This window comes from Fomitopsis serialis (assembly GCF_022376445.1).
Source record: "Fomitopsis serialis strain Sig1Antser10 chromosome Unknown B0H18scaffold_1, whole genome shotgun sequence".
Classification (NCBI taxonomy): domain Eukaryota; kingdom Fungi; phylum Basidiomycota; class Agaricomycetes; order Polyporales; family Fomitopsidaceae; genus Fomitopsis; species Fomitopsis serialis.
In genome coordinates this window covers 26,633-50,529 of record NW_025954961.1, presented here as the reverse complement: position 1 = coordinate 50,529, position 23,897 = coordinate 26,633, and the positions used below count along the sequence as shown (strand labels likewise).

At 54.6% G+C, this 23,897-nt stretch overlaps 8 protein-coding genes across 8 annotated transcripts; 3 read left to right on the top strand and 5 right to left on the bottom strand.

The window, feature by feature from the left end:
* The first annotated feature begins 148 nt into the window (after positions 1-148).
* Positions 149-4,434, top strand: B0H18DRAFT_965089 (Lipin/Ned1/Smp2-domain-containing protein). The gene is made up of 10 exons (XM_048043232.1): positions 149-431; positions 484-1,087; positions 1,138-1,269; positions 1,324-2,020; positions 2,078-2,420; positions 2,483-2,674; positions 2,727-2,869; positions 2,925-3,164; positions 3,220-3,447; positions 3,504-4,434. The coding sequence occupies exons 1-10, from the start codon at positions 198-200 to the stop codon at positions 4,165-4,167; spliced, it is 3,477 nt and encodes a 1,158-aa protein (XP_047900830.1). The 5' UTR covers positions 149-197; the 3' UTR covers positions 4,168-4,434.
* Positions 4,435-5,984: 1,550 nt separating this feature from the next.
* On the bottom strand, positions 5,985-6,888 carry B0H18DRAFT_1205322 (uncharacterized protein; the record flags this gene model as incomplete). Its single annotated transcript, XM_048036124.1, has 1 exon — positions 5,985-6,888. Exon 1 carries the CDS (start codon positions 6,750-6,752, stop codon positions 5,985-5,987), a length of 768 nt encoding a protein of 255 aa, XP_047900829.1. The 5' UTR covers positions 6,753-6,888.
* Positions 6,889-8,296: 1,408 nt separating this feature from the next.
* On the top strand, positions 8,297-10,726 carry B0H18DRAFT_1132400 (glycosyl hydrolase; the record flags this gene model as incomplete). The annotated part of the gene is made up of 4 exons (XM_048035562.1): positions 8,297-8,335; positions 8,448-8,569; positions 8,622-9,728; positions 9,809-10,726. The coding sequence occupies 4 exons, from the start codon at positions 8,297-8,299 to the stop codon at positions 10,482-10,484; spliced, it is 1,944 nt and encodes a 647-aa protein (XP_047900828.1). The 3' UTR covers positions 10,485-10,726.
* Positions 10,727-10,751: 25 nt separating this feature from the next.
* Positions 10,752-13,426, bottom strand: B0H18DRAFT_866735 (uncharacterized protein; the record flags this gene model as incomplete). Its single annotated transcript, XM_048039805.1, has 6 exons — positions 10,752-10,855; positions 10,908-11,988; positions 12,043-12,881; positions 12,933-12,969; positions 13,024-13,061; positions 13,111-13,426. 6 exons carry the CDS (start codon positions 13,424-13,426, stop codon positions 10,752-10,754), a joined length of 2,415 nt encoding a protein of 804 aa, XP_047900827.1.
* A 212-nt stretch (positions 13,427-13,638) lies between these two features.
* B0H18DRAFT_965079 (uncharacterized protein) lies at positions 13,639-14,471 on the bottom strand. Its single transcript, XM_048043231.1, has 4 exons — positions 14,285-14,471; positions 14,136-14,224; positions 14,057-14,084; positions 13,639-13,998 (listed from the first exon to the last, which is right to left on the bottom strand). Exons 1-4 carry the CDS (start codon positions 14,434-14,436, stop codon positions 13,905-13,907), a joined length of 363 nt encoding a protein of 120 aa, XP_047900826.1. The 5' UTR covers positions 14,437-14,471; the 3' UTR covers positions 13,639-13,904.
* A 338-nt stretch (positions 14,472-14,809) lies between these two features.
* On the bottom strand, positions 14,810-18,370 carry B0H18DRAFT_1080812 (MCM-domain-containing protein; the record flags this gene model as incomplete). The annotated part of the gene is made up of 13 exons (XM_048031282.1): positions 14,810-14,974; positions 15,088-15,150; positions 15,188-15,320; positions 15,380-15,558; positions 15,606-15,713; positions 15,739-15,765; positions 15,822-15,926; positions 15,971-16,355; positions 16,405-16,706; positions 16,756-17,175; positions 17,227-17,743; positions 18,064-18,146; positions 18,167-18,370. 13 exons carry the CDS (start codon positions 18,368-18,370, stop codon positions 14,810-14,812), a joined length of 2,691 nt encoding a protein of 896 aa, XP_047900825.1.
* Positions 18,371-18,511: 141 nt separating this feature from the next.
* On the top strand, positions 18,512-19,922 carry B0H18DRAFT_328 (protein-tyrosine phosphatase-like protein). Its single transcript, XM_048037604.1, has 7 exons — positions 18,512-18,764; positions 18,829-18,991; positions 19,053-19,086; positions 19,136-19,247; positions 19,303-19,346; positions 19,412-19,563; positions 19,623-19,922. The coding sequence occupies exons 1-7, from the start codon at positions 18,578-18,580 to the stop codon at positions 19,783-19,785; spliced, it is 855 nt and encodes a 284-aa protein (XP_047900824.1). The 5' UTR covers positions 18,512-18,577; the 3' UTR covers positions 19,786-19,922.
* A 137-nt stretch (positions 19,923-20,059) lies between these two features.
* B0H18DRAFT_1080810 (ARM repeat-containing protein) lies at positions 20,060-23,728 on the bottom strand (the record flags this gene model as incomplete). The annotated part of the gene is made up of 17 exons (XM_048031281.1): positions 20,060-20,474; positions 20,524-20,669; positions 20,749-20,818; positions 20,879-20,904; positions 20,928-20,998; positions 21,044-21,135; positions 21,203-21,414; positions 21,469-21,534; positions 21,583-21,956; positions 22,043-22,112; positions 22,151-22,275; positions 22,323-22,400; positions 22,448-22,749; positions 22,800-23,173; positions 23,223-23,544; positions 23,598-23,670; positions 23,725-23,728. 17 exons carry the CDS (start codon positions 23,726-23,728, stop codon positions 20,060-20,062), a joined length of 2,820 nt encoding a protein of 939 aa, XP_047900823.1.
* Positions 23,729-23,897: the final 169 nt, after the last annotated feature.

The following is a 23,897-nucleotide window of genomic DNA, read 5'->3' as shown; positions in this document are numbered from 1 at the left end:
CCCAAGAGTGGCGTAAAGGACGTCGATCGAACGGAGGCAGGCTCAGCGCCTCCAGCTGAGAATCATATGCTTTTGGCCCACGTGGGTCGCGAGCCCCCAGGCTGGACGGAGAGTTCTGGGGGCGAACAAGGTTCCGGGGATGCACGCAGCGCTCTCCAGCGTACCACCACCTTCGCTCGACGACCCCCGCCTGCTCGATGAACTACCTGCGGGGTGCAGTCAGCGCCATCAGTGCACCGTACCAGTACTACAAGGATCTCAACCCCGCCACCCTCACGGGCGCTATAGACGTCATCGTAGTGAAACGACCGAAACCGCAGGATGGTCAGGCAGACATCGCGCGGCCAGGAGAAGACGACCATGAGCTGGTTTGCTCGCCTTTCCACGTCAGGTTCGGAAAATGGCAGGTCCTCAGGCCAGGCGACAAGAAGGTGCGTTGGACCATCACTCTGGCGTGTCTGCGATTCGATCTATGCCGAATAGGTCAAGATGTTTGTCAATGGAAACCAAGTTCCATTTCCCATGAAGATTGGTGAGGCTGGCGAGGCCTTCTTTATCTTCGAGACAGACGAGGACGTCCCGGATAACCTTGTAACGAGTCCCCTTCTGGAGGCGACCCAACCTGGGCAAACCAATGCGGACGTGCAGCGCGCCGGTAGATTCGGCGCCAAGGAAGGCACTGAGAAGCAACCAAGGGATGCTGGATTGGATACACAAGAACCCGAGTTCCTCGACCTCAACGCTTCCGAATCGCAACAAGACCTATCATTACACGAGCCGGAGGATCGACAGGGTGAAGACAGTGAAGGCCAAGTGCCACTTCTCGTCCGCACTGCCCAGCTCGGGAAAGCACTTGTGGGTGCAGGCGTAGAGGCTGGCAAGTCAGAAAGGGACAAACTCAAGGATCACACGCTGACAGAAGCTGTATCCGAGGTCGAGAAGGACGAGGAGACGTTCGTGAGGGAGAAAGCCCTTGCCACTCGTAACGCAGCAAGACACTCTGCCAGTAGCTTCAGGAGCAATAAAGGAGACGAGATCTTGCCAGAAGCAGACGATGTGGAGGGTCCTGAGGTCGTATACACTGACGGTAAGCAGAATATGCCATTTGGCGGAAGTAGACTCCAGCAGTATTCGCAGACATGGTATTCGATATGGAGGGTTATCACTCGCACAAACGAAGTCACTCAGGTGGAACTATTACTCCTCGAGGTTCGTCAACTTCCACGAGCTCCCAGGTTCCCAGCCCGCCAAGTACACCAGGACCATCTCGTAAGATCCTGCATTCTGTATCCGGTCTACCTCCGGACTTAAACATGTATGTAGGCACGCCATCACCCCCTACGAATGTACCTGTCCCCTTCCCTACCATGCGAGCCACCTCCGAACCTCCCTTCGACTACCCAACCGGCATGACACCTCCGCAAGGCGCGCTTACCCCGCCGACAACTCCCCCTTCGCGCTCGCCATCTATGTCACGGATGCACGCCAGGAAGGCCAAGGTCGGTCCGCACACAACCATCCCCGTGGGGCACATCCAAACCGAGACAGAGGAGTACATGTGGGAGTGGGGCAGCTTCCCGCAGCGGACGCCAGTGCGCACTACGTTTCCGTCTATGGACGGCATAGGCCCGAGCCGGAAGGGCAAGGAACGGATGGCGGACTTGTCATTAGACACGGATGTCAGTGAGAAGGACCGCGAGGAGATGGTTTCATCGCCCGTGCCTATGGAGGAGGGTGAGGACGAATTGAAGTTCGGGAAGGGAGGGCGCTTGGCCCTTGATCGGCGGAACCCGACAAGGTTCAGGGTGTCTATCGAGAGGCGAGTGGTAGATTTTGAGCTCAGCGTCGTCCCTGGGGCGGGTAGCAGGGGGAGGCCAGGCGGTAAAGGGCCTCTAGGTGGTGAAGACGAGGTGGTGGACATGCAGCGTTTCGAGCAAGGGAAGATAGACTTTGAGAAATTTATTAATGACGACCAGGTCATCGACGACGAAGACCTGGTATTGAAGTGGGCGGGGGATATGTGAGCTGAACAATACGTGATAACATCTGAAGACATGAACTCACATCGGATGTGTAGGTGCATCACTCGGCAGGACGGGTCTCCATTGATGGACGCGCTCGTCTTGTGGCGAGATGCCGCGCTTCGTGGCAAGCTCGCCCGCTCTCCATCCCGATCGCGCTCACGAGAATGGGACGGCCATCGGTCACGGCTGAAGGACATTGATGAAGAGGCCCCCTATGCTTCTGATGATGAGTCTCGACATATGAACCATACACCATCCGACATGTCGGGTTCAACAGCCATGGAGAAGACACCGCCTTCGTCATCATCGTGGGTGCGCTGGTGGAGCCGGAGTCGCAATGCAGAGCCTGCGCAGCGACCGAACCTCAAGTCGATGAACACTGCGCCGCCCAATGTAGTAAGTCACCTCATCCGCGCTGTGGCTTGGATGACAGTCCAAGTTCTGAGTGTTCTGTGCAGCAAAGGAGCAATACGCAAGTACCACAGCCAGGACCGTCGCCCACGAAGCGGTCCTCATCTGTTACGCCGCTCTCACCCTCCCATAGCGCGTCTGAACTGGGGACGCCCGCGTCACCCTTGTCCGATACGTCCTCTGAGGACGACAAACCCAAACGGTACGCGAAGACACTCCGACTCACTTCAGAGCAACTTGTGAGTACAGTTCATGCAGTCCTTATCTCCACTTCTCGCTGACATCGCGCAGAAAACCCTCGATTTGAAGCCAGGCGCGAACAGTATTACATTCTCTTTATCAGCAACGGGGGTTGCTGCATGCACTGCACGTCTCTTTGTCTGGGACCATACCGATCAAGTCGTCATCTCGGACATTGACGGAACGATTACGAAGTATGTGCATGTTTGAACCGAATTTAACGTGTCAGACTCTGACTATATGCGATAGGTCAGATGCGCTAGGCCATGTCTTCACGATGATCGGCCGTGACTGGACGCACCTCGGCGTGGCGAAGCTGTATACAGATATCTGTCGCAACGGCTACAAGATCCTGTACCTCACCTCGCGCGCCATCGGCCAAGCGGACTCGACGCGCGACTACCTCAAGGGTGTCAAGCAGAATGACTACCAATTGCCGGAGGGCCCCGTCATCATGAGCCCCGATCGTTTATTGACGTCCTTGCATCGGTATGGTGGACATCAGGCTTGAGTGAACAGTACAACTGACTGAGGGCATGGGTAGTGAGGTCATCATGCGCAAACCCGAGGTGTTCAAGATGGCTGCTCTACGCGACATCCAAAAGCTGTTTGGGACAACCGCGACAAACCCATTCTATGCTGGGTTCGGGAACCGCATCACCGACGCACTCTCATATCGTAGTGTCGGCGTGCCGAGCTCGCGGATCTTCACCATTGACTCGAATAGTGAGGTGCGGATGGAGTTGCTCGAGCTAGCGGGTTACAAGTCCTCGTATGTCCTCCCTTACCTTGCTTAATGTTATCCTGTACTTACGCATAATTTTGAAGGTACATCCACATGACAGACCTCGTCGATCAGATGTTCCCTCCTATCAATCGGACATGGGCAGCGGAGTACACCGACTTCAATTACTGGAAACAACCCATGCAAGACTTCCCGCTTCCAGACCTGACACCACCCTCTCCCGCACTGAGCGCGCGCTCCGACACGTCCAACCAGAGTACCCTAGCCCGGCTCAGGCATTTCAGCCTCATGGGAAGCAGACAGGCGAACAACATGGACAGGTTTGCCCTACCGCCACCGGCGACGAAGTCGGAGGAAGACAGAGCACAGCAGCGGCGGAACGAGTCCCACTTGCGCCAGATGTCGTCCTTTGAACGACTGAGCAGCACGTTGTCTGCTTTCACCCAGTCTGCGTCCCCGATCAGTAGCCCGCGATCGAGCACGCCCACGTTCATCGACTCGGGCTCGGAGGACGAAGGCGACGAGACTGATCTCGAGAAGCAGAAGCGACGGAGGAAAAGGCGGGAGAGCATGCCTGGCTCGCTGCCCGGGTCGGATGGCTCGGTGTCAGATGAAGACATGCACTTTGGGGCGGATGAGGCAGGAGACGATGGTTACGACGGAGAGAGAGAGGAGGAAGCAGCTGAGGAAGCGTTTGACGAAGACTTTCTGGCCACTGGAGAGATGGAGAAAGTACCGTTCTTGTGATCATATATTGTCGCTGCGTAATTGGCGCCACAAAGCATAATCTGACACAGCTTGGAACTTGCAGCCGAGACAGGCTCCCAACATTACGGTGGTTTGGTACTACATTATACTATCAGTAGTGCCGGATTTCCGGCCACCCGCTATGCGGCTGCGAAAAGTTTGTTATCACTTACTGCTCGCCTCCCCTTCAACATTTCGGCAAATAGCAACATAACTAAGTAGCAGCTTCCTGCTGCGAGAGGGGAGACACGAGCCTATTGTGTAGGGGTGTAGGGATTAAGCGCGCGACGCGATCTCTCGTCGCGCGCCCACGTCCGAACTCTCACCGGAGATACGGACCAGATCGAGGTCGCCCTAAATTCGCCTCAAACTCATTCCTACATCGAGCCAATGGGACGTAGTTTGAGGTCGCCGCATATGCGAAACTAAATCCAACATATACGATGCGCTCTCGGGACGGCCGAAATTCTTTGCCCCAAATTCAGGATCTTTGATGCCCCTAAAGCGGAAAGTCAATTCAGTTGACCAATTTCAGACCGGCGCATAAGCTTCATTTGGGCCATTGATAATAAGACAAGCCCATATTTAAACATAACTTTTGAATTTATGTTCGGGTTTCCGGCCATACAAAATCACGTCCCATTGGCTCGATATAGGCACGTGTTTGGGCCAAATTTGAGATGACCTCATCCTGGCCCTTGTCTCCGGTGTCTAGCGAAAGCAAGCTAGAGGTTATGTCTACTGGCCTTTGGTCCTTTTCCACATCCTCAAAGACTTCAGAGTTCATAGGACATAACTGTGATTCCACTGTAACGCCCAAATCGAAATCATGCAACCTTTCGACCACTACCAATGAAACCCTCGATGTTTTGTGCTCGAATAATTCTTATACTTACATACCTTCCATACATCTACCAATTTCTACCCTCAAAATCCCCACCCGGACATCACTGATAACACTCCTTGTTAGAGCGCCATTCTGACCACGTGTGGTGCGTAGCCATGATTTCCTCCTTGTAAGGGCGCCACACGTGGTCAGAATGGCGCTCTAACAAGGAGTGTTATCAGTGATGTCCAGGTGAATATCCCAGCGACGAGTTCTCTGCAGCCCGAGAATGGATGTTACAGTGGATGATCAAGGTGTCACTCTCATAGGCGCCCAAGAACAATCAATCTATTGTGCGCCGAACTCATGGTTTCTCAGCCTGGAAAGCATACCAGTAGTAGCTAGATAGACCACATATTCCATTGAGGTTGAGAAAACAGTAGTAGCAAGTGAGAAAAGCAGTAAGGTGGAGTGTGAAAGGGTGTTGCAGTGACTGATCGTGTTACAGTGACCTGTCCTTGACTGTAGTCACGTCCAGAAATTGTCTTGACCAATTATAGTACACACTTGTTTAATATATCTATGGGCCTGCTAGCTCAGTTGGTTAGAGCGTGGTGCTAATACTATCATCCAAGTATTGTGACGCCGCACACGCATCGCCGCAAGCACCGACGGGGCGCACGACAGGACGGGGACAGAGGGCGGGCGACACGCCGGGAAGTGCGCGGGCAGGCGGGCGCAAGATTCCCAAGGACCTCTTGGGAGTCTTTACGGATTGGCACGGGATATATATATATTTGGCGTGTGCGGCGCACACGCATAACTTGGCAGCAAGAGGAGGAGGGCAGAGTCTAGGCATAAGGATTTCGTACACGTACACATGGACACTGAGCAAGAGCGGAAGATACACCCTAGCAATGGCTGCAGCCGCGCTGGAGGCGCCACGAGGGTTGCCAGGGCGGCGGCACCGCCGCGAGCATGGCAAGCAGATCTAGCTCTTCGTCGCTGTCGTCGTCTGCGTCGCTGTTGTCTCCGTGGTCGTCGTCTGCGTCGCTGTAGCCGCCATCTGCGTCACTTTAGCCGCTGTCTTCGGAGCCGCCGCCATCTTCGGAGCCGCCGCTACAGGACTCGTCGTCGCGCATGTCGTCGTCGTCGGTAGTGGGCGGTTCGGTGTCGTCAAATTCATCCGGCAGCCAGCATCGGGTCGACATGGTGCAAAAGCACTGCTCCCAGCGGACGGCGCTGACGGATGCGAGGACCTGGGGCCAAGCTGGACCGGCGGGAGTAGGGCTGAATCGGGTGCGAGTGAGCTGGAGGTTGAGGGGGGACGAAGGTGGGTTGCGACGCGCGTGGAGAGGGCGTCGACGAGGGCGTGGAGATCATAGTCGGAATGGGAGAGGACGAGGAGGTCGAGGGCGGGGAGGGCGCCGGCGCGGAGGAGGGAGAGCCAGGCGGATGTGTGGCTGCATCCGACAAAGGCGAGGCGGCTGAGGTGAGACCAGCCGGAGAGGATGTGGAATGAGAGGAGCGAAGGGACGCGAATTGACGCGTCGACGTTGGTGAGCGTGAGGTTGTTGAGGGGGCAGAGGGTGAGTTGGAGGAGGGCGTGGTCGATGACGAACAGAGGGTGAGGGCTGTCGATGTTTCCCGCGGTCCAGAGCTCGGCGTGAGTGGAGTCTTCTGCGACGGTCGCGAGGACGTCGCAGTAGTCGTACGTGTCGGCAGAGAGGTGGGCGCGGGCAATGGTGGGGATTGTCATTGGGTCCACCGTGGAGGTATGCGCGGGCGGGGGGCCTTTTATAGCGGCGGGCGCACGCCCAGCGACGGGGCGGGGCGGGCGCACACCTGCCGACGGGGCGCGAGGGCGCACACGCGGGGCGCATGAGAGCAGGAGCAGAGAGAGGGACGACGCGATGCGACGCGACGCGACTCGCGTGACGCGACTCGGACGCGCCTCGGCCAGAGGCAGGCTGGAACGCGGGCGGGTACGCGCACAGGCGGGATGGAACGCGGCCGCTTCCAGCCACCGACAGGATGGAACGGCGTTCACGGATAAATGTCCGCAGATCGGTCCTTGTGAGAAGAGCTTCAGACATGCAATATATCATACTACATCCACCTTAGAAGACTTTGCATATTAATCGCAGAAGACGATGTCTAAGTTACAAGAAATCGGACTACAAAGCAGCGGTACCACTCCTTCCTCCATCGTAAAAGGGTCGAATGCTGTTGCGACGGCCATACTCGTAGATGAAACGATCATACGCCGAAGTGTGATCATAGGCAATGCTGTGCATAGCAAGGAGATTCAGCGAGCAAAGTTGATGCTACGTTGTGCAGAGAATTGCTCACGATCAAGGTCATGCGAAGTGTGAGGTATACTTACCGGGCAACCGAGGGAGAGGGCGGGGGTGGACGGAGGTGAGCACGAAGCAATCGTACTTTGGAGGACACAGCGTAGGTGCGCATTGGAGCGCTACACGGAAGGTGACGTCCAATGGTAGGAGGTACTAGGAGCGCACCGCATATAGGGCGCTGGCTGCCAGGCTGAGGCAACTTTATTGGTTGGGTTCAGCGCCGTCGTTCACGATAGTTCACTGGCCGCTATGTAACACTCACTGGCAGATGCTTGAATAACGGGCGCGGCCCGCGTGGCAGTGCCATCGATGCGGCGGTGTGTGCGCAGTTGTGGGCGGGAGAATATGTATTCGACGCGCCAAGATGGTGGATGTGCATGGTGGATGTCTGGCATTGAGTGATGAGGATGTTCATTGTGTGCTAGAAACAGCAACGGGGAGGAATGACTAGGAAGATTCCGCCGCGAAAGACGACTTTATTATCAATGGGGGAAGCTTAAGGTAGATTGTATTTGCGTCTCACCGCACGTCAGGAAGCGGGCGCGTTGCAGAGCCAAGGGGTTGGCAGTTGGATGGCAGGCAAAGATGCTGATGTTTCCGGGCGCCGACTCGGAGCAAAGAACTGATTCAATGGAGCAACCGTGGTTGCGTGAAGACTGACTGCGCGCGGGGAATGGGCCCACCAGGAGACACGAGGACTCGGAACGTCGTGCGCGGTCGTCCGCCATGACTGACTGTAACGTTCTGAGAATTGCTGCAATATGGCATTGGCTGCAACAAAGTCGCGCGGTGCGGTGGCGAGGGTGGCTGAGCCGACTGATCGATGGTATTACTTACTATTTGTCCCAAGTATCATCATACTGTTCAACTCGGCGCAAGTAGGTTATGATTGACAGTTGCGCACAGCCTACCACTGGACCACTTCATAAGTCCCAAACTGCACAGTATGGCCGTATCTTCATCTGTTCAACTAGCCATCTTCGAGGTACGCATCTCTATACCCGAGTCTTGGGACTGGCACGCCGGACTGGCCTGTCGGAGGTCATACGCAGTGCGCAGAACAGTTCGTTGAACTGACGACTCTTCGTAGGCTGCAGAGCGCGATGCGGTCCTTCACTGTAATATCTGCCTTGGCAGCTATTTTCCCAAATCTTGTGCCGGTGACAGCGTCGCAGCCGGATTATTCCACGATAGACCTGACCGGCCTGGACCTGACTTCGTAAGTTATTGCTGTAGCTGGATGGACACCACTTATTGATGATTTTCACAAGCTTCCCGAATAACTCTCTCTTCACGCGATGGCGTCCGAGGTCTCATTTCATGGCGCCACATTCATGGATGAATGACCCGTGTGCACCGTCCTATGATCCCTCGTCCGGGCTCTACCACCTGTTTTACCAATTCCATCCTGCACACATTGCCTGGGGTAACATATCCTGGGGCCATGCTACGTCGCAGGACCTTGTTACATGGACAGATGTCATCGCATGGGAGGCATACAGCGCAGTCGCCCTCTCCCCAGGTCCAAATGGAACAATGGATCACCTTGGAGTATACACAGGGTCTGCGCAGTTCCTGAACGTGACGGAAAACCAGACCTGGGGCTTGCCTGTACAGTATGCAACCTCCGGAGGACAGACAGTCATGCTCGCCTTCTACACCGCCGTATCGAGTACGGAGGCACAGGCCCTCGCCATTTCCGATGACGGAGGGCATACATGGTCGAAGTTCGAGGGTATGGGCATCAACCCTGTGATCCCTAACGCGCCTCCTAACCTCGACGTCACTGGATTCCGTGATCCCTCCTATGAGCTATGGCCTGAGATGGATTCGATCCTCCAGGTGGACGAGCCGCATTTTTACTCTGTCTTCGGCTCCGGAATCGTCAACGTTGGGTCGCGCCTGCAGTTCTACACTGCGCCGGCATCCAATGTGACTCATTGGTCGTATCTCGGTCCACTCCTCTCCGTCGCAGGCAACGCATCGTGGTCCGAGACCTACTCTGGCTCTTTCGGATTCTTTTTCGAGGTTCCAGGTACCTTCTCCCTTCCCGAGCTTGCAGAGAACGGAGGCGATGGAGTGACGAGCCACCACTTCGTCATGATGGGCTCGGGCGGCGGGAACACCGTCTTGCACCCACTCAGCAACTGGCCGCTCTGGTCCGAAGTCGACATCGTGCGTTCAGCGAACGGCTCCGCGGAAGGCACCATACGGTCGTCGGGCGTCATCGATTGGGGACATTCCTACGCGTGGAATTCCTTCTACGACAAGCCTCACGACCGCCGTATCACATTTGGCTGGATACCAGAGGACCTCGGCCCACTGCTCCCACAGGGCTGGACCGGAGCTCATTCCCTCCCCGAGAGCTGTACGTCCAGGTCTATCGAAACCTCGCGGACCCGAAGGGCGTCCTATCGCAACCGGGCTCTTGGACAGCGACTCAGAACCCCAATGGTAGCTGGACAATGACCACCCTTTCCATGCGCCCCGCTCCAGAGGTTGTGGCTGCATTGTGCGAGAACGCGACGACGACTCGCCTGGACGATGTCGTCGTGTCCGCAGGCGACACTGCCCCCGGACAGTTCCACGATCTGAATGTTACCAGCGACTCTGTCGTCATCCATGCGGAGATCGACATCCCGGTTGACACTACATCGGACGTCAGCTTTGTTCTCCGTCGCAGCCCAGACGGCGAGGAGCAGACGCTGGTCACCTACGATCCCGTCCTCGAGATGCTCACCATGAACTTGACTTCGTCGACCCTCCTCAAGCCATCATTCGTCGGCACCGCAAACCATGTCGCCCCGCTCTTCCTTCTCGATACATACAACGGCTCCCAGGTCGAGACAGTTCGCGAGCCGCTAGTGCTCGATATCTTCCTCGACAACTCGGTCATCGAGGTGTTCGCGAACTCTCGTGTCGCGATAATCGGCCGCACCTATCCAGCGAGGAACGACTCACTGGGAGTGGGATACGTTGTCGGTGCGGGCAACGGGTCGGTCACGTTCAAGCAGGTCACGATCTGGGAAGGATTGGAGAGAGCTTGGCCAGAAAGACCGGACAACACGAGCACGCAGCTGGTCTACGACACGCCGGAGGAAACGGATAACTATGTGTGGTGGGTAGGGTACTGAGTGCAAGACAATTCCGTGATCACTATCTCAGAAGACACTCTTGCTGGCTGAGCACCTGTGACGAAGAGATGCGGATGGTACGAGTTGGTACACGAGTGGACTGGTACAAATACAGCTTTCAAAAACACATATGAAGCTCCTTGCCGTTCACGCCTACATTATCGCCTTGAGAATAGCTTGGGGCCTGTACATGGAATGTTAGCAATCCATCAAAGCCTACTTACGGTTCGCGAGGCCTACACATGCCTTTAACTCTCCAGAATTGATTCAAAGAACTGCAGCTGCAACATCAAGCAGTTCGAACTGTTCAAGGGTTCGACGCTCGATCGTCATGAACAGTTCCTTTCCACCGCCTATGGAGGTTTCGAATACTGGACCACGAATGAGTACTATGTCCGTACTGAACGCGAGCTTTCTACTTACCCCATTGTGCCGTCTTAATCCATTTTGCCACCTTCGTCATGTCATTGCATCCCAGATATGTCTGAGCGATTCGGAGCATATGAGAGATCGACTGCGGGGGATGCTCGAGGGGACAGAGATGACTAGTATCCACGGCAAGTTCTTCCTTTCGAGGCTTGGTTCCATATGATGCGCGTCGACCTGGTTTGCCGTCCGTAACAGTCCAGCCATAGCATTCGAGAGACTTTATGTCTTCCTCGATTGCTTGCTTTATGTCGGATGTCTTGTACGAAGATCGTAGGTTCTCTGCAACGCTGTGATGGACGTCGGCTAGGGCTGGACGACATGGTCCCCTGGTCAGGGCGTACGTGGCAGAAAGTTGTTTCTCGAGAGAACGGATTTCGGTCAATGGTCTCATGAACAGTTGCCTGGGCAATGCAGTAACGATAGCATGCCTACGGCGAAGGTTGTCTTCACCGTCCGCGCGATCGTCCCGACATTGACGGCAGCCACACGTCATTAACCAATTCCTCTGTAGGGTCTCGCGACGTTCGGAGTACGTATCGCGCGGTGATGTATACGTCAAAGTGATCTCCTCACCGCATTTGATCATCTGCGACGCTCGTATTATCATGACGTTGCCGATGAAGATACGAAGCGTGTTAGGTGCGCAGGAGTGGTTGAAGAGAGAAGGCAATAGGAAGAGACCAGTCGGTGTGTCATTCAGGTCTCTGAGATCCGAGGACTCTGGCCTGAGAGCTGCCGGTTGCAGAGGCGCGACTCCGAAATTGTTATGAGTACAGATCGACTCCAGTTGGGCGAGATCTATACGGTGCCTCGGTGCCAAAACATCAAGTTCGACAAGCTCGGTGGCCGGGGGCGGCGGATATGTTGGGGGCGGGGGTGGGTAGTTGGGGCCCGCGTATAGGTGGAAAACGTGATCGTGTAGATCTGGGTTCCCGTAGACAACTTTCGCGGCATCCGCGACATTGGCACTCTGCGTTTGCCTGTCCCATCTTGACGTCAGCATGTTCAGAGTCATCTGGAGGCCGTGAGACTGTAGATCGCCGTTGCAGGCAATTGAGAAAGGTCTGGCAACAACCTGTGAAAGCACGGCTCGACGAAGATGCAATGCCAAGATGTGTTTGTCACTCACCAGCAATTCCCCTCCGTGGATCTCCTTCGTTGCTACGACTCCTCGACCTCCTCCGCAGTTGGGCAGTTGTTTGACCTCGATCGGCCCTTTGTAATCGGCGATGTCCAGATGAGAGTCAGTCTGCGACCACTTGTATAGCTGCATCCAGTCGTAGTTTCCAGTACGGCTCTCCTGAAGTCGTTGCTCGCAGCGGGAGGTCCAGCCCACGACGTCGCTATCCTTGGGGCGTGACAAACGCAACTGCTTGAATAGCGACATCGCGATCTGGTACCTCCCTCTTCCATATTCCGCTCTCGCCTCTCTGTACGACGCTTTATCGCGTAGTTGTGGCGTCACTCCTGCAGCGCAGCGGACATCATGCGCGTCAGCCGAGGCAGCCGAGTAGAATTTGAGCCGAAGATACGACTCCGATCGGTTCGAGCGAAGGACAAGGGACTCTGGGTCGCACTGTAAGCCACGCGAGAAAGAAAGCGCTGCAGGCAGCCAATGACCAGCTTTGAAGTGCATGTTGCCGTGTGCCTTCCAGTGATCTGCGTCTGATGGCCATGAAGCGAAAGTGGGCACTGCTTGCCCCGTCTTCCACCGCACGTCACGCAACATGGCACTCCTAGGATCCAGGAACACGATATCGGTGGGAGAGTCCACGCGAATGATAGGATGCTCGCCCTGCGTCGCAGCTTTGAAAGTTGGCTCGAGTATGGCCATGGTCACGCCTACGGGAAAGATGAGATCGAGGTACTTGAGCGAGGCCTCGACAGTTGTCGGAAAGTTGTATATAGAAAGGATTTGTGCGTCTCCGTTGACGTCTTCGACCACCGTCTGGATAGCGACAATTTTCGCTGCATGGAGTAATTATTGATGTCTCCGCGACAGAGTGTGAGCAGGCTTACTGCACGGTGCAATGGATCGGCATATTAAATAAGACCCCTAATACGAAGTTTGAGCGTGTACGTGCGGACATAACAGGTGCTGTAAACACACGAGATGTGTCTTGCGCATGAGCATCCTTGAGCGAGTTACTACACCACATTAGTATTCAAAGGGAAGACGAATGTGACCGGTACGCACTCGGTTTCAATTGATCGAGTTGCTTTGTGCTTGAGTGTTTCGGAAAACCTATCACGGTGAGGCGAGTTTGCATTTCGCCATCTGCAGCACCGTTTTCATCTTCCTGTGCCCGTCGCTGACGCTCCTGATCCCATACAAGTAGGTTTGGTGACACAAGCGGTGCTGTGGTCGGCGGTTTCTTGCTATCTTTCTCAAACCATGCTTTATATTTCTCGATAGTTTCAGGCGTTGCGCCGAGCGTTAACCGTGGTGGACCTTCGCGCGGCAAACCGGATAGAACGCTGCTCTCCAAGGCATCAGGACCAAATCGAGACATGAGGCCAGCGAGTATCGCTGGACTCATGCCCATCTGCGATGCCATGCCCATCTGCGCCATCATACGAGCGAGGATTTCAGGATTCATCGTGGAGGATATACAGAAGGAACAGGGATCCAACACGTCCCGGAGGCCCACTGCCTATATATCGATCATCGCCTCGTGTCATTAAGGTTGTATGAACCACGAACAAGCACGAGGTCTGCTAACAATCGCTATTCTCCCGAAGGTGAGTCAAAGAAGGTATAACGCTCACCGAAGCAAACTTAGGGCGACGTTTCTCGGTCCCTTCGCGAGGAACACTCGCAAAAGGCAAGCTGGTAGATAAGCCTAGGTCATGCGCGAAACGCCGGGATTGATTTGGGCTTTGTCGCCAGGCATGACACCCAATCTGAAACCACTGACATAGTGATGCAGAACAGCACAGCTCTGTATGAATTATTGAGCATTGCAGGTGGATACACTGGTACGACCGCAATCAATGGGGACCATCACCATGCCCACGAGCATGGTCGGAATTGTACTTCTCATGGTCAAAGATAGGACCGATGGGTGGGGGCAGGTTACGTTCCCTAGTTGATTGTGTCAGTGGGAACCAGGTGTTAAACCAAGATAGATCAGAGCATTTACCATTTCGTCCCGTCGACAGCCTCAGGTGCTGTATACATGGTCAGACGAGGATTACATCTCGTGGAATGCCAGCACTCACGTCGGTAAGGATCGGGGTGCAACCGTTCAGCCAAGTCAGCCTCAGCTTTCTGCAGGATCGCGGATAGCTCTCGTGGATCGTGTACATTCCTGTCAATCACGATACGCATTGTCAAGGAAATCCACACTCGCATGAGTCCGGCAACGCACCGGTTTCGCTCGAATTCAGCACGAACGGCGATGGCCCTCCCCCTCCAAGCATTACGGTTGATAGTCCAATTCAGCTCATTGTTGAGATACCGCCTGTAGAGACCTTGCACGTATTTCCGATGGACGGCGGTGAATGGCGAAGGCGCAGACATGGTGACAGTCGAGGACTTCAAGTGGCTGAGATCGCGGCGCGCGGGGCCTGGTCGGGACTCGGTTGAGAGCGCTGTCGAGCGCCTGCCGAAGTGGTAGCACGTGCTCAGCTCGACGAGCCTGAGATCTGAGAACCGGCTTGACTGGAAGGTGAAAGATTCACTGAACATACAAATATACAAGTACAGGACACTCTCCAAGTAGCTATCACTGGTTTCGACCGCTACTGGTCTACACTACAGTACATATCGAGCATCAACACGAGAGCAAGGCGGACAGTCGGACAGTCGGACAGTCGGACAGTCGGACAGTCGGACAGTCAGACATTCAATAGGCAACACAACAGCAAAACAAAAGACAGAACGCCGAGCATGTCTATGGAACAGATGAAGAACTCTCCGTGTCCACAGATGGGTGCACCATGTAATAGACACGGACGTCGCCTCCTTGTACATCAAATGAGGGCTGAGTGCTGCTCTCTTCCATCGACTCCGGTAGCGATTCCTGGACGTCGCCTTTGATCTCGATGAGATAGTTATCCTAGCAATACAGATCAATCTTTCGGTTCTGCATCACGATTCAGGATATCCTCACCTTGACAAGTTTCTTCAGCATCTTAGTGATAATTCCTTCTCGTACTCAAGTTCATCGACGTCTTGGAGCTCCGCCTCCTTGAGCTCTAGATACCAGTCTATGAGTTCATCGCGATCCACGCCCTTGCCGTTTCTCGCTCCACTTGGGAGAGATGAAGACAATGAGACTCTGCAGGGTCATGTACTTGTCGTGCGTGATGACCATCCTCCTCTTCGGACGCGCTGCCGGGGCAGGTGCCATGCTCGCCGCTCTCGAGGTGGATCTGAGGCTGGCGCCCTGGAGGCCGCCTGAGCTTGGCCCACCAGTCCACTGGTTCGTTTAGCTCTGCTCGGTCTCCTCCATGGCCGCCACCTCCGCCGCGACATCTCGACGTCTTGGCTTTCCTCATCATTCTGGGCATTTCGTGGACGCCGGTCACCCTCTCGCTCGCCTTCGAGCTCTTCCTCGTCGAAGTCAATGTCGTCTTGCTCGACGTGGATGATAGACTGCCGTAGTAGACTGTAGGCTTCTCGCACGAAGGCAGGGGTGATCTGTGGGCATCGTTGGTATAAGCCAGATAAAAGCCGGTTTATGTTACCTCTGCTGTACAATTCGCCCGAGCAATGGCCTCGCTCAAACGGACCATACTCTCCAGCTGACGGACTGTAATGCGATATGAGTTTTTGCCAGTACCAGAAGCATCGTCCTGACGAAGATGCGGTATTTTCCACAAGGACGTCCGCTGCATCGGGCGTAAGCTAGTGTACGAGCGCGTCAGAGGTCGTCGTGGAAGAATCATAATGGTATGACTTGCCTTAGGATTGAAAGTCCTCGCATACCGGATGTACCGCTGCAGAGCCTCTGTGCTGAATTCGGGATGAATCGCATCGTCTTGGAACCGGTGCACGTTCACGATATGCTTGCGATGTTCAAGTCAGACTTTTCGTTGCACTCATCGAGTACTACGAAGAACAGGTCGAAACGACTCATGATGGGCGCCGTCATCGCAACGTTTGCTCTCAGTGACTTCTTCCTGTCGTAGCGGCCTCCTATGGGATTGGCTGCTGCGAGAATAGACGTGCGCGCGTTCAGCGTTGCATGGATGCCTGCCTTCGCGATTGAGATCGTCTGCTGCTCCATAGCTTCGTGGATCGCGACTTGGTCAGAGATATCCATCTTGTCGAACTCGTCAATGGCGCAGATACCGTTGTCCGCCAACATGAGAGCACCCGCCTCGATCGTGAAATCGCCAGTCTCCTCGTCTTTGACAACGGCAGCAGTGAGACCGGCAGCAGATGAGGCCTTGCCAGAGGTATAGACTGCGCGAGGGAGGAAGGAACAGATGTACCTGTAGCGGTTGAGCTTGCATCCGAGTACCCAATAACCGAGAGACTCACTTGAGGAACTGCGACTTCGATGTAGAGGGATCGCCGACGATACAGATATTGATGTCTCCGCGCAGGTGCATCCCCTCGGAGGTCTGCTTGTGCACACCACCCATGAGCTGCAACAGTAGTCCTTTCTTGACGATGTCGTGTCCGTACACCGTCGGCGCTATGCTCTCCACCAACCGCGAATAGATGTGATCCGACTCGATCATGCGCTTCAGTTCCTCAAACTCTGGCTCTGTGAGCGACCGCGCGAAGGCCTGTGCATCATCCTCGCCAGATTCCTCCTCTCCTCGTATGTTGGTACCGGCCTGGTAAGAGTTAACTCCCAGTCAAAGAACCCGAGATTGCTACACTCACCCGGCCATCGGCATCGTGAACCATACAAGCCAAGAAAGCTGTCTTGTACTGCAGGTCACGGACACCCAGGCTCTTAAGCCCGGTTACTCCTGCGCCACCAACAGCCGCGGCAGCCGAGTTCGCCCCAGCCCGCGCTGCTTCACGCATCAGCTCTGCCTTGTTCCCTCCCGGCAACCCGAGCTGGCTCACGTCCGGGACGACAATGAATGTCCCCGTGAACACGCATTTGTCACCTGCCTTGGCGCGTTCTACGAGTTCAGAGCGGAGGATGACATCGAGGGACCGTGGCATTGACCCTGTAGGGATCTCCGACGGGTTCTCCTGGATGCGAACCTTCTGCCAGTCGGTGAACTTTGAGCTGTCGATTTGTAATTGCCATGCGATCCTGTTCCCACATGTTGGATTCGGGCAAAGGCTCGGCTAGACAGACGATGAGTACAAGCTGATATATTCGATACAACACGGGCGTACCTCAGTGTACTTGAACTGCTGCTCGACTTCGTTGACCAGGCCTCCACAGACCTCGCAAATGAAGCTGCCATAGAGCAGTTCGGGCCGCACCTCGCTCGTCCGGGTCACAGTCCCGCTGATGCTCATGAGCGTGCCGATCTTGTCCGTCCTGAGATCTCGGATACCCGAGACCAAAGGCAGATGATAAAACGCGACGTTGAATTCGCGTGACTGCAGATTCACGGAGTCCATGGCCGCAGCGGTAGGGTTTAACTTGAGGTACTCCGGTTCAAATTCGGCAACGAGGTTGTGTAGGGCGCGGCGGATGTACGGAAGGAAACGGTAGTACTGTTTCTGAATGGCGTCGGCGAGTACGTCGTCCCTTTGTAGCAGGTGCCCGTAGTCCACGTACAGGGTGGTCAACTCGTACTCCCGCATGGTGTGAATTTGTTCGACATAAATGAGCTCTCCATCTGGCGCGGCCGGTATGCCACCGTCTGACGCGGGTGTAGGTGCCAATGTGACTTCCTCGGTGAACCTGCGTCACGTTGTTATCAGCATTTGTACAAGGGGCGTGGCCGCTTGTGAAGCGTGAAATGAAACGTGAATAGCTATGCTCGTCATTCTATGGGACAAGCCTGTGTGACAGGATGTCCAGGTTTTGAGACAGGCGAGATGAATATCAATGCTCGTACGACATCCTCAATTCGTCTTTGCCAACGCATAGACATCCAGGTACGTATGTGAGTCCGCTGTCCGCCGGTGGCAAGCCATGAGACAGTAGGCAGCGGTATACTCGCGTAGGAATTGTGTTCGACACTGCACTGTCCGAAAAAAGGGTCGTGACGACGAACTTACGTTCTAAGGAACGACTCGAAACTCTCCTGCACGCTCTCACCAACCGCGTCTTTTACGATCGGCACATCGCCGTCCTGCTGGTTCTTCGGTCTGCGTCGTCTACGTGCCGCGCGTCCCGGGTTTCATCCACGTCCTCGGCCTCGTCGTCCCCTAGGTTCAGCGCGTCGACCGGCGCGCGGTTGCGCTGCGGTGTCCTCCTTTGCGGCGTGAGACGACCATTAGATGATTGTGAGCCAGGCGGAGCACTGCTTGGAGGTAGGGAGGAATGACGCAGAGGTGGTGATGAAGATACGCCGTCGACGTCCATAGTGGCACGAGAGGAGGGGGGAGAGCGCGAAATAAGCTGGGATGTGCAAAGACGCGTCTGGCGAAATGAGACACGAGATGGCCGGCCCTAAAGCGACGCGTGCCCTGTGTGGCTCGAGGCTGCCTCGCGTACGGCCACCGTTGGCAGCGACTTGTCGACCGCGCAACATCCAAGTCTCCAGTTTTCTGACTTGCTCTGCCTACTACAATGGAACTAGATCCGCTGGACCCAACCTATGTCAACGAAAGGCTGTCTCAGCCTCCATTCATCACTGTTCCAGGAGTAGTAAACGTCCGCGACCTCGGCTTGTACCCTAGCGAGACGTTCCCCGACTCTGTGATTCGGCCTGGCTTCGTCTTTCGCTCCGGCGAAATCTCGTCAATCACGGAAGATGGTATGTATTGTATTTTGTTTGTCATATTTTTCAAGAGGTGCATACCAGTCTGATCGCAGTACAGGCAAAGCGACGTTGAGGGAACTGGGTGTAACGACCGTTTACGATCTACGTTCGGACACCGAGATACAGAGATATGAGACGCCGTCTCCTGACATTGACGGTGTCGATATCGTACGCCTCCCTGTCTTCAAGACGGAGGACTACAGCCCGGAGATGATGGCCAAGTGCGTCAGGGCAAGTCCCAACCGAATGTCGATGATTCATCGCAGCCCATACTACTGGCAGACGGTTTGAACTATATGCAAGTGGCAAGACAGAAGTATGTCTCCTTCACATGCGTACCAGCTTTGATTGATAACCCATTGAAGGCTTTCATGGAACTGTACTCGCAAATATTAGACAACGGCGGCCCCGCATTCGGAACTATACTACGTCATGTTCGGGATCGACCAAATGAAGCCATCATATTCCATTGCACAGGTCTGTAGACAGTGTTCATCTCGATCACGTCGCGTGTTGAGTAGTTGCTACGCAGCCGGCAAAGATCGGACTGGCGTTGCGGCTGCACTTCTGTTGAAAGTAAGCATTGATCAAGGAATTCCCTATACTACGTCGTCAGCGATGATGCTGATTGCTACATGCAGATAGCAGGCGTCAGTGACGATTCTATTGCTGAAGACTACGCTTTGACGCGTGTTGGGCGAGAGCCTGCCCGTCAAATGGTCATGGCGCGCCTCGCGCAAATGCCAATGTTCGCCTCGAACACCGAAGCGGCACTCAATATGTTTACCTGTCGGTATGTGCCGTTCATGATGGCGCACTGACCTGATGGCGACTCAAACTATTCACTGGAAGACACGAAACAATGCTAGCGTTCCTCTCGCTGTTACGAGACCGTTACGGGGGTGTTGAGGAATACATCAGTACCTTCGCCGGGCTCTCTCCACATGACATTCAGCAAATCCGCACAAATCTCCTCATCTCTAATGAGAACAGCCATATAGACGTATCCTCATGACATCTGCTCTCCAATCGCTCCCGCAAATACCATATAATCCCCGAATCATGATAATTTAATGCATCATAATCTGTCCTGACTGAGAAACGTAAATGTAGATTGATGATTCTGACGAGAAGTGGGGTATATGAATGATGCAACTAGTGGTAGAGCCTTGCGAAGTATGAGTCGGGTAAGCCAAAGATGTGAACGGTGTGCGTGCGAGACGGAGATTGAACGCGAGGCTGAGTTCACTACCAACCCGCTACGTATAATCATGACTTCTTATTCAAAGTCAACGTCCGCGGTGGCTGCTTGGCTGTGTCTGTGCGGGGAAGGTCGGGCTCGTAGGCGGATGTGCAAGATTCGAGGCAAGTAAGCCGCTCTGCGCGCGAGCCTTCGGGTTGAGTGGAGACAGGACGGCGCTCGATCGCGAAGGTGGTCTTGCAGGGCCCTCGCCTCCCGTAACCTTCCGACGAATCTGCGGGCGCAAGGAGGATGGTGCCGCGGGTGTGGAGGTCGTCGGTCCATTCGTGGTGGGCTTGTCATTTACGGTGAAGCCCGCGAAGGGTGTCGTGTCCGTCCCAAGGGCTTGTCTCCGCGCCTTCTCGTGCCGGCCTTGTACCATTCGGAAGTGAGACAGTAGTTCCTGCCATTTGATGTCTTCACGACCAAGCTTTGATCGGGTCGATGAAATGCTGGCAACCGTTCTGTCGGCAGTGATGAGAAGTGAACACAGGTATGACTGTAGGCACTCACGATTTTGGGGCGATGTGAAGGAATCCTGCCGAGTTCACTGCGCTTAGTCGATTTCGTAACGAGACGAACGCGGAGCTTTGCGGCAATAGCATGAGCAATCCGTACAGGCACTTGAATAGGTGCGGATGTTTCTCTGGCTCCAGGAGCTGCAGTCGAAGATCTATGGTAATGTCGCGTTAGCCAGGTTCTGAGGCAAACATGATGGAGGAACGTGCATGTGAATACAGGTGATTCAATCAGCTGCACTAGCTTGTCTATCTGAACGAGCAATGGTACTGTGATCTCGAGGTCCGCACTGCGTTCGGAAATGGTGTCAATCAGACGGGGTCCACCGTCGAGACTCGATGTGACGTACAAGATGTAGAGGAGATTCGATGCGTGCTCATATGCTTGTGCGAGCAGACAAGAGAGAATGCTGCCACGGCGTTGTGACACCATGATCGATACAAGGTGGTAAACAGGCTTGACCGTCTTGCTACTGCTGGTCAGGACATTCGTAGGCCAAGGTGAAGCGGTCGACATACACGGGTTTCGAGGCTCTTCAATCGTCTGCGGAATTCCGCCAACTCAGGCGATGTGATGAGGATCATATTGAGCTTTTGAACCATGCCGCTCGCAAATTCGAGATCCTGAGAGACTACTCAGCAGGTGAAGCGCGCAAAGGGCTGATCGTTCGAACCTCTTCTTTTCAAGGATTTCCGCGAAAGTCCGGTAGATCCTCTCGGTGTTAAGGTTCAAACAGAGCTGGCGGATGATTAGACTGCCCCGAGCTTCCAACAATCCTCTGTCCGTGCTGAATAGGTCCAAGAGGTTGACCATGAAGGCTTTGAAGTAACTCTCATCAGAGCTTGACGATATCTGAGCGATCAGTTGAAGATCGCTCTTGACGACCTACGTACAAGACTCGTCATTTTCGACATGCAGTCTTAGAAGACAACGACAAACCTCTTCTGACGGATCTGAGAGCGTCTTCAGCAATGCCGGGAACGTGCCGTCGTCAATAGCGAGGATCTACAAAATACGTCAATACCACGACGCATACCACAACTCAAACCATACCTTCTTCGGTGCCTTCTGGTGCAGCATTATGAGCCACTTCAGAGCTGCCACTCGCGTATCCTCGTGCTCGCTGAGGAACTGAATGGTGAGCGCGTTCACGGTAGCCTGGTAGTCGAATCGGTCCGACTTCTCCTGCAGCAAGGACGCTTCCGGAGATGTCTGTACTTGAGGCACACTGATAGCCGAGATGGGAGAGGCAGGTCGGCTAGTCTGCACAGCGGGCTGTGCTGCCTCCGCGGCTAGAGCGACGCCGCTCTGCAAAGCATTCGTCCGAGTTCGTTGAGACGAGGCCGTAGGCGGCCTCTCGCCTACTGTGGCCGCTTCTGGTGGCGACGCTGTTTCTGGAGAAGTCAAGTCGCGGCTACGGTCGCGTCCTTGCCTGCAGTGGATTGGCGTGAAGGGCTAGAGTAGCGCAGTGGGAGTGGGTGAGCCGGGGGCTACTTGAGACGCAGAAGAGGACGATTTGTCTGTCCCTTGGCGAATTGGAGCGTCAATGGAGGAGGCAAGGACTGTATTACATTCAGTAGTGCCTTGTTTGTGCGAGAGCAGCGGATTGAATCATGGGTACGTGGTGAGATAGATTAGGCAAGACGACAGAGATGAGATGTGGAGTGAAGGGGACCATAACGTCTTGCACGATAGTAAGGAATTCGGTGAGCCACCTGAGTGCGGTGGACTGTTGGATTACATCATCTGATTGGTCATGAGCGTTGGACCAGGGGAGAAAGTTGAGGGCTTACGTTGGTCATCTAGCTGCTGCAATAGGATTTCGACTATTGCAGGGTAGTCAATCTTGACACCCTGACCAGGTACCCAATCTACTGCGATATTAGCGTAACCCATTATGGTGGTCATCGCAACTCACGGCCGACGTCCCGCCCCGCATGGTCAGGCTGCTTCTCATCTGGTGAGGCTAGAGAACTATCATCGAAAATTCCATCGTCGCCATCGAGGAATGGACCACCACGATCGGAACCGGATATTGTTATCTCTTGTGGCTTCTCAGTGTCGGTCCGACGAGCTTGTTCAGCGGCTTCGCGCTTTGTTTTGAACTGCTCTTCGTACTGTCGTTGCACGGTGGTCACATCCCGAATTTCCCGGAGGAAGTCAGCGAGCAAGTTCTCCGTCGCTATACGTACGTCCTCAGTGGGATCTGACAAGTACTTCCTACAGGGAAATGTGAGCATAGTCATCAGAGCAAGAGCAATGAGACATACAGTAGACCATCAAGGAACTCTGGTAGGTACGTGATCAATTCCAGTTCTGGGACTGAGTCGAGCACAGTGATCCAGGAAACCAGGTAGCTCCGTGTGAAGGGGCTCAAGACGTAAATCCGCTCCGACAGTAGCGGTATGAAGCGCGCAAGAGAGAACGCTTTACGTGCCCCATTGATATCCGCCCCGCTTGCAACATCGTCTGGGTGTGGCACCAAAATGTTCATGTCATTCCCTTCGTCGAGTGCTTTCCGCGCCTTCTCTGTCTCCGGGTAGTGGGGTATATAAACGGATGCTGTCTCGGCCACGATATCTTTGAGCAAGCGATCCAGCAATTCCGCACCATTCTTGACGGACAGTTCGGAATCTGCAGCAAGCTACATCGTGTTTCATATACATGATCTTTCTACGAACGGACAGACGAACCTTACTCAGAGCGTCAAATATGGGGTTGAAGTACACCAGTATCTCCCCCTTCGACACCTTGGCGATATTATAGAGACATTCCGCAGAGAAATATCGTACTCTGTTCTCGGGGTCCGCGAAGCACACGAGTAGAGGTTCGGTGAACTTCTCCATGTAGGGTGCAATATCCACGCCTAGGGCGATTGCAGTTCCAGCAAGGCCAATGAGTCCACCGTTCCGGACATGCAATGGATTGGTTGGGTTGTTGAACATGTCCACAAGCTGGTCGATGATTTGACCAATACGCCGATGGTCGCCCTGCTGATGACATTCTCGAATCTGCCTGCACAGTGATCAATTGGGAGGGACATTGTCACGGTTATCAGGACCACTCACTTCTCAAGCTCAAGTGCGGCAGCCTTCCGCTTCTCGTACATCTTGTCCACCAATTGCTTCGAAATACCGGACTCTGTCATGCACAGTAAGTAGGGCACGTCCCCTTGGTCAGATTAGTTACCCATACCCATGGCGGCCAGAAAGATGTCTTTGAGTGCCTTCTGGACGATGTCTGCCTTTCCCGGGCAGAATGAAGTGCATGAAGTAGCAGAGCAGAGCGCGACGCACACGGACTGCGAGCAGCGCGAGCCTGAGCGCGTCCCTCGAGTCCGCGACTGGCCACGTGAGCCAACTCTGCGT